Raw genomic sequence first — 14,339 nt, forward strand, 5'->3', positions numbered from 1 at the left:
ATTTGTTGAGACGGTGCGCTCGGTTAGGCAGCACTGTTATTGTTTTGTTACAGAAAGTCATAACTGTATTACAGGAAGTGTGGGGGGGGAACCACCAGAGCCAAAAAACCCGAAGACGTGTCAATTGCAGTCATCGAAATCAATTACCAAAGCTTATCTCGGTGTAAATTTTGTTGATAAATCTGGATTTATTGATAAGAAACTCCTTCTTCAGCTTGAAATTTTGGATCTGTTCTTTACTGAGGTGTCTAAGGGAACGGTAAACCAAAGTCTTCCAGCCCTACTCCTTAATTTCCTAGGGAAATGAACCGACTTTACAAAGCATCTTTGTTCTCTCCTGTTTCCTTCATGGATTTAAAAAAAATGTAGGAAAGCTATGAAAATAGAAAACAAACCTTGAACAGTATCTTTTTTTTTGTGCATGGGGAACAAGTGGGAGGAGATGCAACTAAATAATTAAGGTAAATAATGTGGACTGAATAGGTGTTAAACTGTTGCTGTAAAGTTGGTTTCATTTGTTTTATTTGGATATTTCATTTTGATAAATATGTTCATTTCTCTTTACAGAAATAAAAACTGAAACTGAGTTATGTCTGTGTTAAGTGGCTTTTTCAGTTGACACAACAGAATTCTGTGATTGTGACCAGAATTGTTAGATTAAGCAGAGGAATTAACACAAAACTATTGAAACGTGTTGTGTATTGTTTTCCGTGTTTCCCCCCCCAGCATGTTACATGTTGGAAATGTCTTATGTAACAGCCTAGTGATGCATGAGCATGAATATTAAATCTTTTGTGCCTTTGCTATCTGAGGAGGACACTTCTAAAAAGGTTTTGTATTAAGATTTCTATTTTCCCTTCCTCCTTTTGATGCCTGTCCAAGTCTGTTGAGCAGCTGACAATCTCTCCAAGGCATGCGTTACTTTGTACTGTACTTTATTATCTGTAATTATTCATTTAAACTGTCAGATGGTTAGGATGGGCAATAAAATTGCTTTGAGAAGTCTGCTTTGGGTCAGGCTTATTCTATGTTGGGTAGGTGCTTCATGTACAGTTTGAGTCTTTCTTGGCTGGGTTTGAACTGGGTTTAGTGGAGATGTTTTTGTCAGTGACATCTCCCTAAGAAGCAGTTAGGGTATAGCTGCGTGTGTGCCACTTCCCTTTCTCACTTGTCTCTGTTGAGATAAGGGCCTGCTTTCTTGCGCCCCTGCGGTGGGAATTATATGTATATAGCTTTTTAGATCCAGATGCCTTAACACATTATGCCTGTTGCTGCTGTTAGTGGTGCAGGAGGTAGCAGCAGAGATGGGCTTTTGCTTCTTATAGGCAAAAGGGATTTATACTGCCTGCCTTTTAGTCATATATTCACTCCTACTGTTCTGTTTCAGTCTTCCCCGTTCTCTTTGCAGTATTCCCTTTACTCTAGGACCCAGGGTGTAGTGTCTCTCTTCTGGAGTACAGTTTTCCTATATGGAAACATTGGTGAACTGTTCATGTTTTCATTTTATACACAGACTTCTGGTTTCACAACTTGATTGCTGATCAAAGTTTTGGCATATGATGGTATAGATGATGGGTTAATTTTTGACTGAAATGATTTCATATTTTGGATTTGTTACCTTCTCTCCTGCCTGTGTCATAAAGAGGGGGAGAAGGCTGATGCTACAATACAAAAGGGTGTCTCTTCACTTAGTGTGATTTTCACTAGACTTGCACCCCAGTCAAGGTTCATAATTCAGCTGAACCACTGAGGCTGATAGAGATCAATCAGCAGCAATCATGATAAAATTTTCAATGTGCTTTGTACTGTACAAAGATCTAATTTGGGATTCCTGTAACCCAGTAATTGCATTAATAGTGAATTCGATGCATGGCAAGAGGATATGCTTCTGTATCTTAAAAGAACTCATCTATAAACTGCACTTAGGTTTTAAGTTTTAGGTCTGTGAAGTGCAGCAAGGACCACTGACTTCCAGTTGTTTTCAGCATTTAGGCCTGAAGGTAGAGAGAGTACTTATTTGAAGTATTTATAATAGTTGGAGCCATTAATGTCAATAACAAACAATAACAGAGTTATTTGGTCAGCTGAAGGTCATTAATTCCTAGTGGTAGTAGTTCTGGTCCCAAAATGATGTTACACATTTTTCCTTTATTTTCCATTCACTTCTAAATAAGCTGTCTGCATGACTGTATGCAGCAGGAGAAAGGATTAGTCCTGCCCAGTTCCCTGTCCTTTGGGACTGAATTTTCAACTGTGGGGTAACTTGTGTGCATGGCAAACTATAGATACTTGCTCCCTGGATTTGCAATTTAGAAATGGAAAGGCTAGACTGTCCAAAGTTTTAAGCAGTATGACCTTCCTTTTCAGAATAACCAAGGTCTGTATTCCTTCTACAGAAAAACTCAATTCTCTGCATTCTGTATTAATTTATTGACTTGCATTCCAAAGATCAATTTTGCTTTGCAAGATACCCTAGCAATTGTTGTGTTAAAGCCCCTTGTGCCTGAAGATTTATCCTAGGCATATCCTAAATATTGTGGATGTCCTTTAAAACTTATCTTGAATGCCTCAGAAGTGCCAAAATACAGAAAACAAGAAAATTATCGTGCCGAGTGCTGGAAGGAAAGTAAATAACCAGTAAGAGGCATAAGTGGCTTTGTAGAAGAGAACAGTGTGGGTATTCCTGTCTGCCAGAGCTGGCACAAACCTGTTTTCCTCCGTAACTCCTATTTGTGTAACCGGACCAGCATCTATCAGAAGAGGTGACATTGGCAACTGGCAGTATACTTTCTGTCACTTGGCTTCTACTTTTATGAAACAGGATGAGTTGAAGCCTGTGATAAAGATAAAACAGTATGAATTGTCTTTAACTTGTTGGGGTTTAAGGCAGCTTTTTTTTTTGCTTTACTAGACTTAGTAAATTGGGCTTGTATTGGTCATGTAGCAGCAGTTGTAGAAATATTACATTTGATGCAACAATCAGTTCTGCCTATGACCTTAATTAGTGATACATTAGTCTGCTTTTTTTTTTTTAGTTCCCATACGGTTTGTTTTTTTTTCCTTTAGCTTGTCTCTTTCAGTGAATTACACAAAGAGTAAAGCAACAGTATAGGCTTTGTTTTTCTAGTGATAGTTACAAGCAACAAAGCAACATTTTGACTTTTTTAATGTATGTACATATGTATATTTATGTTAAATTCTGTCCCTGCAAATGGAGGAGAAAAGCTGTTGCTAAATAAGTGGGCGTTTTTAAACTTTGAAAGTGGATGGATGACATTAAAAGTCGTGATTGTTATTTGCCTTGTATATAACTGAGTCTAATGTGTTTCTGGTTGCTCAAGAGGAGCTAAGGATAATTTGGATGGGAGAGATCTGTTAGAGGTGCTATCTGAAACAATTCTAAATCCTCTGCAAAATCATCAAATACTGGGGCAATGTGACGGTCAAAGTATGTTAAGGAAAGGTAATTTCTGCCTGAACTTCTTAGGGATGTAAATGAGTAAGTAGGAAAAAAATAGAAACCCGCTTTGAATAATAAATTACACCATTCGCATATGTTCGTCACTTGCTAGCTATTCTTTTGTCTGTGATGCCAGTTTGTAACGTTCCCATTAACTTTATTGCTATGGAGAAATTGGATCTGCACATCCTGAAGTTTCCATATATCATTTATTCTTTAATATTTTTGCTAGAGGTGATGAATAAGTGGATTGTTACTGTGGACTTTTTTTTCATCTTTTTGCAAGTTGGTGTGCAGTATTGGGGTTGCTTAAAAGTAGCAGAGGGAAGCTGGTCTTCATACTTGCCCAGATCTTGACATATGCAATCTTGTACTGGCAAGGTATTACTTTGTCAGTTGTTAATTCAGGGGATTGAAGTATGTTTTACATAGCCTACTCATTTTTGTGGGAAAGCATAGGCTGATATTGCTGCTATCTTTGGTTAGTATGAGAATTTCTTATTCTTACTAGCCCTCATTTGAATTCTAAAACCTAAACCATGAATGAGAAAATAAAAAATATTCAGATGCCCAGTAAATTTCCTTTTTGGCATTTATATTTAGATTTCTTCATAGATAGGCTATTGTTATTCATTAAAACATTTATAATAAAAGTCTTTAATATATATACCAAAAGCACAGTATAAGTTACTAACTTGTGGAAGAAAAGATGATGCATAAAATAACATGAAAAACAATTTAAAAAGGTGTTTATGGTTATTTCTTCTCTGGAGAGTAGATTACTGAGTGCTATTTATATACCTAAACAAGCAATAGCTGAACAATTCATGTCAGTGAACTATTGTAGCTATCCATGAAACTTATCTACAGGCTGATTTTTATTTTTATTTTTTTTAAGCTTGCTGATATTAGAAGTCACAGTGGGAAGTGAGGTGAAAGGGGACTTTAGAGTGCTTCCATTAATTTGTTTAGTGACCTTAAGGAAAGTACTCAGTTTCTTATGCTTGTTTTAGGATTGTGTTTCAATAGGACTAACTCTGAATGACTTGAAATGGTACTCTTAATGACTTGAAATGGTGTAGACTTCATACATTCATTTAAGATGCTTTGGGAAGCTTTGTAAACATTATTAGAGCTGAAAGCTCTTCAGATTGTTTCATTATTCCAAATCGTTCAGAGAAAGTAGGGCATCTTCTCCAGCTGGTTTCTATTCCCAGTTGAGATTTTGGGTTTGCTGGGGGTTATTTTGGTTTTTGTTTTACTTTGTTTCCATTTGTCCATTATTGATGTGAAGTGGTAAACTGGCACAAAATACTGGCATTTTTTAGCTTAGTTTCAAGACTTAACAGAAATGCACTGCAGGCAGTTTGATTTTTTTTATTTTTTTTTAAACTATGAATTCCTACAAAAAGTAATTTTCTTCACAAAAAATATGTATTTCTTCAAGCTAAAAGCCTTTTTCTGAATGTCAGTATTTTCAGAATAAGACTTTGACCTGCTGATCTTTTGTAAAAATAAGTTGTGTTGGTATATTGCAATTAGTCACAACTGTATGCAGCTGTGAAACCATACTTTAAATAGCCTTATCATGAAGGTTATACAGATTGATTTTGCCTGTTTAACTTGAATATTTGTAAATACAGTAAATGAAAGACATGAATTAAAAAAAAAAAAAATAAAAATCACTGATTCAGACTAGTTAAATTGGATTGAAATGTCAAGCTGATGATGTGGAATTACATTAAAGTAATTCAGCTTTTCAAATTAAGTAGGTGGTCATTGCTAGTGGTAAAGTTTCCATGATTTTCACTTTGGTCAACAGGTAGACATTAAAGCAGTAGTATTTTGCTTCTGATTACATCTTAGTGGTTGGGTGATGATAAGAGACTCCAGAATTAGACTTTATGGTGGTTTTCTAATAAGTTTGGGTTTTATTAATAAATATACTAGGGTCTTGAGTTTATTTGTGCTTCAACAAACAAATAAAAGAAGTACAAAGCTATTAAAAGGGGACAATGTGGAACCTTATCTTGGTTTAGCACTAATGCATGCAAGCTGCGCTTCTAGTTTGGTTTAGTTCTACTAATTTAACTCTGCATCATGTAGAGTAAATAAGTGGAAAACCAAAGATGAAGTAGAAATTGGAAGAAAGGTTTTCTGTAAAAGTGTTGTGTAACTGGGCACTGGCATAGGGGGTGTTGGTCCTGACCTGGAGCTTCTACCTATATCTCTGTGGGCACTTCAGTGTTTGTCTGAAGTTTCTTCAGAGTGTATTCTCTGAAGGTGTGGTGCAGTATCATCTTTGTATGATGGACTTAGTGTTGATGTGAGATTGGATCCTTCTGGTCCAAATGCAAACTGCTATCTATTAACAACCATTTACCTTTCTTCCTTTTTGAGGAGTGGCATATCCGAAAAGTGGATGTTCAGGATAACATGTCCAATGTGTCGGAAGAGAGAAGCACTAGACAACAGGACATTAAGAAAGGACTCCAGTTTATAGAGTATGGTTTTGTTGTTTTGTTCTTGTATGCTTGTACCTGCGTGTGTGTGTGTATGAGATGAGTAGCCCTGGGAAAGTCATTTTAATATAGCACCAGTGGAGGAAGGAGGAGGACCTGTGTTTCTCCTCAGAAGATTTGCTAACACTAACATGGAAATGGGGAGCAGTCTTAAAGAAAAGACAGAACCCCTCTTTGTTCCCAAACAGAGCAGATTGAAGGTGGGAGGGTATTCCTTTTCTGCCTTTAAGAAAAATCAGCATTGAATTTCTTTGGTGGGTGGAAAATGTTGATAGCCTGAAAATCCACCTTACACTTATGGACAGTTACACCTAAAACTAGGTTGCTACTGAAAGGCATGGGTTTGCTCACCACTACCTAAATGTTTCAACTCTCTGGAGCTAAAATTTAACCTAATGAAAAATCATCTTAGTAGCTAATTTTCATTTGGATCAATGCCAGATTGTTCTCTAGAAGATCTTGGCTAGCTTAAAATCATTGTGAAATTTCACACTAGTTCACTGCTTGCATAAGGCATTCTTAAAAAAAAAAAAAAAAAAGGAAAGAAAAAGAAAATTGCCCTTCTAAGAATTATTTAGAAATAGATTCTCAGATAACCTATATGGGAAGGGAGAGGGTTCCTAATTTTCTTCCTGAAAAGTTACAAGTAAATACCTCTGTTCTCTGCTAGAGATGATCTCTGTTGTGTGTCATACAAAAGAACTCTTAAAATTCCTGTAGTGTCATTGGTATGACTTAATTAAAATTGATGTGTTCTTTTGACAGATAATTTGTCATTTTATAATACTTACAAGAAGATTGCAGTTCTCCTCATGTATAATCTGTTTCTGCACAGTGAAGGAGAGGAAGGAAATTGTTCTTAAACAAACCACATTGAGGTTTTAAACTCAAAGCATTCAGAACCTTAATACATTTCGAACAGCAGAGTTAAGATTGGCTATGTAACTTTAAGTGAAAATGAGTCATTAGTAATAAGAAAACACAGTTGTTTAATACAAACTAATCTACAGCACTCCGGCCTTCTTCAGTGAAAGCAATAGACAATATTTAGAGTTTTGACTGTTGCAGCAAGTGAGACTGCTTTCAGTAAGAACCAGTATTCTCCAATGTGATCGTCTTTTAAGTAGTATGTATAATAAGTAAATACATTAATTTCTTTTTCTAGATCTACTTTGCCCTATCCAGGGACGCAAGAACAATATGAGGTAATGAAATTACTTTTGCATTTCCAGAAGAGTTTTTAACATGGACCTATCTTATTATATTTATTCTTGTCTTTAATCATCATTTAAGTAATGATATAGTATGAATGGTAACTTACAATGTCTCAATATTGGAACTGGAGGACTACTTACATTGTGATATGGGTGTTCAGATATTTGGATGCCTGGAATTCACTCGTATAGCAGTTCAGGTTAACTCTTTCTCTACTGGTATTAGGGATGAATTTGGGGCATTCACTGGATAAAACAATGTGCTACTCCAACTAAAGTTTAGAGTAGCACAGCAAAAGTGAGATGAAAGGACCTCAGTCACATAAATCTTCGTAATATATTTTGGTTTTGTACGTGTTACTATTTTGCATAATATTTGACTTCTATTTTCAGACTTATTTTTTTAGCATTTTTTTCCAGTGGTAGGTGGTTTCATTGGATTTGAGAATATAGTAGATAAAAATGCAATCGTTCATATTTTAGATTAAAAAAAATCTTTTGCTCTGCAAAAGCAGCCTTTGTGTACTACTGGTTTGCTAGTTGCTATGGCTGCTGCTTGCTAAAAGAATGTCTGGAATATATATGTCTTTTTTAAGTTACTTATATAAAGTAATTCTTTTATCAGTAGTTCAGCCTCTCTTTTATTTACATGTATTGTGATGTTGAATATTAGAGATAGTCTTGGAAAAATGTTGGAAGAAAAATACTAATAAAGACAAAAGTTCTGTTTTTCATTTTGATTCTGTGAATTTACAAGTATAAATTTTCTATTTAAAAATGTATTTGGAAATATAGAAGACAAACAACAAAACTGCTGTTGATGAGTGTTTCTTTTCTTTGTTCCAGTTATTTATACGAGAGCTTGTTAGAAATCTTTTTAATGAAGGGAATGATGTATATCGAGAAGGTGATTGGAGAGGATCACTGAGTCATTATACAGAAGCTATAAACATAGCTGATTATGCTAATTCTGAAGAAATCCATGTTTCTGATGATATTTTAGAGAAGCTGCACGTGAACAGGATAGCATGTTTTTCAAATATGGTAAGCTTCTGTTTAAACTGGATGGTTTCTCAAGAGCAATGTGCTAACAAAGTATAAAGACACAGAAAGTTTCCTAGTGAGTGAAAAGCTCTTGGTGTTGGTTTGAGAATCAGCATGTTTCAAATCATTATTTGGGCATATTCTTTAATATATTCTTTTTATAAGTATAATAATTGAGATATTTTTAGTTACTAATACTAGAATATTAACATAAAAGAGTCATACTAGGCTTGGAAGTTGATGGAACAGTATTTTTATCCATTTATGCTGCTGATTGCACCTGAGTCTGCTGCTTTCTCTGTGGAATAAGATGGCTGTTGTGAAAGAGCTAAATTGTCTTCATAACTATTACTGTATTTTACATGAATGATGGCCCTGCTTGTTTTTAGTTGCCTAAGTTGGTGACTTAGCAAAACTCATACATGCAGAGTGCAGTGACCTAGGTGAATGTTTTATAGTGTTTTAATACCTTCATCTAATATAGTTTAAATTTGATATTTTGATTATAATAGTTCTGATTAGTGCCTTTTTTCTTTTTTCCCCTCATAGGGATTGCATGAAAAAGTTCTAGAAGACTGTGAGATAGCATTAAGATTGAATGAAAACAATTTCAGAGCTCTCTATCGGAAAGCAAAAGCTTTGAACGAATTGGGAAGATATAAGAAGGCTTATGATGCTGTAGCAAAATGTTCTCTTGCTGTGCCACAGGTAGGTAAATCATATATTGATGATTATTTTTAAAAATTTAATACAGAGAACATATAGCATCCTCAAGACCATTGAGAGTTTTTTGGTTGGTCTGGGTATTTTTTAATGCAGTAAAATATTTCTTATTCCTTTAAGAATTATTTTTTTGTTGTGGAAGTGAAGTCTGACAGCAGACATTATAGTCCCCAAGCTCAGTTTGAGTTAACTTTCAACAAAAGAAATAGTCACTTTGCAGTGGGAGTGAAGTGCTATGAATGTTTGCAATGAACACTACAACTACTGAATTAATTGTTTAAAATTCTCTGCAGTCAGAATTATACTTGGGACATGAAGTGAAAAAACACCCGTAACTATAATGTACAATATTGATTGGTTTGATAATTGTATTTTAGTTTTCCAAGCTTTTAGTAACTTTCTTATCTGTGCATTGTCCTCCACCTGAATCACTTACTATGCACCTCTAATCTTAGGCTATATCTATATGAGCAAGCAGTGTGTGGTATAGGATAGGATCTGTAGACTGAAATGCTGGTCCTGAGGATGATTTCCATGATTGTTTGTGGGTTTTTTGTTTGGTGGTGTGTTTTTGTGTTGTGGTTTGTTTCTGGGTTTTTTTTAGAGAGTTGGAGTGCACGAAGTGGACTCCTGCAGCACTTTCAATTTAGTTTAATCCAAAATGAATCTAATTTGGCTCTCAGACCCTTCATAATGCAAACTAAAATGCAGCGAGTGAGGATAGTTAAGAGATTTCACTTCAGAAGTACATTCCTGATTTGAACTAAAATGCTGATGGAAACTTTACATGCTTTGCTGAAAATAGACTGATCACAGGACAGAATACTGAGTTGCATTTTTTCGCCTTTCTACATGAAAATTAAAGTGAGATGGCTAGACAAACTGTTGAGCGTAGGTTTACCTCTTCATACAGAGAAGGTTTCAGTTCTGTTTCCAAAGACACAAGCAGTTTATCTGAATGTGTAACTTTGGATCCTCACTTTGCACCTCCAGTTCTTAATGTTTTTGCTTAAGGTTTATATGCCTTTATATAAGTTTTATAAATAGCTTTTTCTAGCTGTAGAACACATTCTGAAAACTAAATCTTAAAATAATTTAAATGGATAGTTGTTATAGCTATAGGACAGAGTGAAACTAGGTTTTTAACTCAACTTTTCTAGTTGTATGATGCAATTACTGTGAAAATACAGAGTTCTCATTAAATATTCAGCAGTGTTATGTAGTAGCTGACACTATGGTAATCAGAAATGTGGCCTTTAATTTGTGTAAAAACAAAACAAAAAACCCCCATTCCCTCAAAGAACAAACACACTCCCCAAATAAACAAACAAAAATACTTACCCACAAAAAACCCCACTTCTCTGTACTTCTCTGGTTTTGGAAAAATCTTTATATTATTTAAAATTCAAATAAATGGAAGAGAAGGATACTGTATTTTCTGCTTTTTAAAAAACTCCAAATATTAGGGTAATTTTCCTTGAGGGCAGCTGTATCTTTCAGCGTTAGCTTGCAGTCCCAGATATTTGTGAAAGAATAAAGGTGCATTATGAGACATCTTGCATATAGGGATCTTGCAGAATATAGACTGAGATGTAAACAGATGTCTTGACTAGATGACAATACATGTAAATGATGAAATTTTATTTATGTCTTTTAGGATGAAAGTGTGATTAAGCTTACCCAAGAACTAGCTCAAAAACTAGGGTTAAAAATAAGAAAAGCGTATGTAAGAGCAAAGGTAAGATTTTATTTTAACAATCTACATTGAAGTTTCCCTCTCTTGATACCAATTTTTTATTTAATGAAGGTATCTTTTCATTCCAGCCACCCTCCTCAAATTCAGTTTCTAGCGATGTATCTGCTCAGGTAAGGTTTTACATGTTCCAAGTGCAAGCTGACTTGAAACTAGAGGGAATAATTGTTTCATAATTTCACAATAATGAAGTGGAAATGGTGCAATTGACATTTTATATAAGACCCTGTTATTTTGGATTTTAGGGTTTTATCAATCTTTGTGTTCAGTTTTGCTATATATTTATGGCAGACTAGGACATAAGATTATCAGTCAAGTTATCTTTGTAGAATAAGTGTTAGCTAAAACATTAAATTCAGTGGGATGAATATATTTACTTTTAATGTCTTGAGGCAAGGGCATAGTTAATGTGCTTATTTATTTATTTTTTGTTGACAGTTATCAAAGTAAAGGGTGTTGGGATAAAATCTCTTTTAATTTATGTTTTTTTCCAAATTTGACCTTTGCTAGCAGCTGAACTTGCATTTATCTTGCTATTTGTAATGTGTCTGAATAGCAGTAATGAGAAGTTCATCTCTATCTTACAGACTTTTTTCATGGGCATGTAGACAATTTAGCTGTAAATAAGTGAGGAAACATAGCAAAAGCTCATTTAAGATACTGTTTAGACTCTTTCATTCCCTGAAGTATCATTCTCACTTTTGTTGGTTCGTTGCAGATTTTTAGTGATAACATGAGTGGATTTCAGTCTGCAAATGGATGCTTTATCTAAAAAGTTATTTGACCTTTAAATTCCATTAGACTTCATAAATTTCAAATTTTATAAAACCTAAATTTGAGGACTTACATTCTTAGTCTGTAAATATGTATTTGTAATTTTTAATGGCTCTTGTGCAAAGTGCTGAGAGGTATTTTTTTCTCACTTACAGAATTCTTCTTCTGTAGAAGATATTGAGTTAGGTGAGTCTTGTTGTGTTACAGTATTAATGGTAGGAAGCTAGATATACCATGCACATCTCGTTGTATTTGTTATGAAATTTCTTAAGAATATTCATCTTGTCATTTGAAAGATCTGTGGTAAAAAGTCTGATCTCTACCTCTAAAACTACATATTTAAGTGGCTGAGCAAATTTCCTTTCGGTCTCTTCAACTTGATATGATTGCAACTGCTCCTATAGTGATTGTCTCATACTGTTATCTTTAACTTGGAAAAATACGGAGGGGAGAATATGCTGAAGATTTAGTAAAGTATTAGGTCTGTAACTTCTCCTGTCTTTTTTAGTTTGAGTAATATATAAATGCTGAAATATAGGTACGCATGAATTGGAAGCTAGTGGAAACTGAAAACATTGAATGTGATTTTACTTAAATGTTCTTCATGTTTCTCCACTCCCTCACCCCCCACATTGTCAGGGTAAAAGTTATGCAAGATATTTTTACATCTTTGAACAAAAGTTCCAGTCATTCCCGTCTTACCTGTTCCAGATTTATCTGACCAGAAGCAAGAGATGGTTTCTGCTGCTGCTTCATCAAACTTTGTTTCTGAAGTGTCTAAAGTGTCATCAGTACCTGTACCATCTTTATCTTCTGTTATGCCTCTTCAAGTGGAAAAGGTTTCTTTGCCTTCTGCAGTGTTGGCAAATGGAGGGAATGTTTCTTTCTCTATGCCAGAAGCATGTTTAGATTGTGGAGATGGAGATATAATTATTGGGGAAGAACTTGATGAATTACTTGATTCTGTGCCTGATCCAGATGAAAGTGTAATGGTAAGACTTTTTTGTTTATTTTCTTTCTCAAAAGACTGTCTTTGAGTGGGATCTTGTATTTTTATCAAAGGGGCTAGTGGCAAAATGTGAGTTACCTTTTCTAGTTACATTGAGCTGTATTTGTGCATAGTTGAGTTGATTTTTTTTTTTTTCCTCCGTCAGATTGTTGCAAATGTGGCTGTAAAGGTACCAGGACCCAGCAGAGCTCCAAAGACAATTACATTGGTTTTGCATGTTGGAAAACCTGAGTGAGGTTGCTAAGGGAGGGATACTACTTCAGAAATACTGCTATACCACTACCAACACTGCCGCAGTGGGAGGGATATTATTTGCAGGAAGTACTATGAAAAGTGAAGTAGACTTTAGAAGTCTGGGCTGGTGTATAGGTTTTTTAGTGTTGGGGTTTTTTTGTTTTGTTTTGTTGGGGTTTTTTTGTGGTGCAAATAAACCCTCTCAGAACCTGAAAATGTGTCGGAGTGTCCACCCTGTAGTTGTAGAAACTATAGTTAAACATACGCTTATAGCTGTGCAGGACAGTAGTACTTGCGCTGTGCTCTTCTAGTGCATTCACTAATATCTCTGCAATCAGAGCTTTGTCCAGATCCACCTCCTGGATAACCAGAAATAGTTAGACCATCATGAGTCTAACTTTTTATACTTTTTAGAAGAGATTATTAGAGAAATTAAGGCACATGAAGAGTTGTTCTTAATTACACCATCATTCTAAAGCTAGAACAGACTGTGAAGCATACAGAGTTTCTCAGCTATTAGTCAGAATGAGAGCTATGATTGATCAGCAGAGATGTCTGAACTTATCAGCAAGTTTACTGACTCTCTGCTGTGGCCCTACCAGTCATTTGGAGCCCTTAGTATTGCAATGTTAAATGAGACTGTGACATATTTAATTTTTCAATGAGCTGTAATTTTAATTCCTTTTTCAGCTGTGGCTGCAGCTGTAAATCGTTAGATTAAAAATGCTTGGGCTTCTAATTTTCTGTTTTATGCACTTTTTGTAGAAAGTATTTTGGAAACGTAGAACGCAATTATTTTTAAGAGATCCTAGGCGGTTTGCCATATGTCCTGGTTTCAGCTGGGATAGAGTTAATTGTCATCCTAGTAGCTGGTACAGTGCTGTGTTTTGAGTTCAGTGTGTGAAGAATGTTGATAACACTGATGTTTTCAGTTGTTGCTAAGTCGTGTTTAGTCTAAAGTCAAGGACTTTTCAGCTTCTCAAGCCCAGCCAGTGAGAAGGCTGGAGGGGCACAAGAAGTTGGGTGGGGACACAGCCAGGACCCATGACCCAAACTGGCCAATGGGGTATTCCATACTTCCACATCTAGTATAGAAACTGGGGGAAGTGGGGGCGGGGGATCGCCACTTGGGGACTAACTGGGTGTCGATCAGCGGGTGGTGAGCAATTGCACTGCGCATCATTTGTACATTCCAATCCTTTTATTATTACTATTGTCACTTTATTAGTGTTATTATTGGTTTCTTCTTTTCTGTTCTATTAAACCGTTCTTATCTCAACCCATGAGTTTTACATCTTTTCCCAAATTTCTCCCCCATCCCACTGGGTGGGGAGGGAGGGAGTGAGCGGCTGCGTGGTGCTTAGTTGCTGGCTGGGGTTAAACCACAACACCGTAGTGAAAGCCAGAAGGAAATACAGCCTACCAAGATAGACTGCAGTCTTGTGTAGTATAGAATCTTGAGCTGTAGGCTAACAGCTTGGGGAACAGGGAGTTTCATGTTGGTCAAACCCCTTGCAGACCTATTTGGTCAACCTCCATTCAAGGGGGGAGCTTCTTGGGATGACAGGGAGAAGGAAGAGGAACTCCCCCACTTGGTACGTCCTTA

General features: G+C 35.7%; 1 protein-coding gene across 2 annotated transcripts in view; it reads left to right on the forward strand.

Annotated features, from left to right (window-relative positions):
- Window positions 1–14,339, forward strand: part of ZC3H7A (zinc finger CCCH-type containing 7A) — a 31,141-nt gene that overhangs the window by 1,010 nt on the left and 15,792 nt on the right. For both annotated transcript variants that reach the window (XR_012654580.1, XM_075058856.1), the window contains exons 2-9: window positions 5,861–5,964; window positions 7,148–7,187; window positions 8,043–8,240; window positions 8,790–8,948; window positions 10,621–10,701; window positions 10,788–10,829; window positions 11,646–11,676; window positions 12,202–12,482. Coding sequence is in view for 1 of the 2 variants with exons in the window: in XM_075058856.1 (XP_074914957.1) it covers window positions 5,897–5,964; window positions 7,148–7,187; window positions 8,043–8,240; window positions 8,790–8,948; window positions 10,621–10,701; window positions 10,788–10,829; window positions 11,646–11,676; window positions 12,202–12,482 (900 nt within the window). In the remaining variant the exon portion in view is untranslated. The remainder of the gene's footprint in view (window positions 1–5,860; window positions 5,965–7,147; window positions 7,188–8,042; window positions 8,241–8,789; window positions 8,949–10,620; window positions 10,702–10,787; window positions 10,830–11,645; window positions 11,677–12,201; window positions 12,483–14,339) is intronic.

Source organism: Buteo buteo, chromosome 27, assembly GCF_964188355.1.
Source record: "Buteo buteo chromosome 27, bButBut1.hap1.1, whole genome shotgun sequence".
NCBI lineage: Eukaryota > Metazoa > Chordata > Aves > Accipitriformes > Accipitridae > Buteo > Buteo buteo.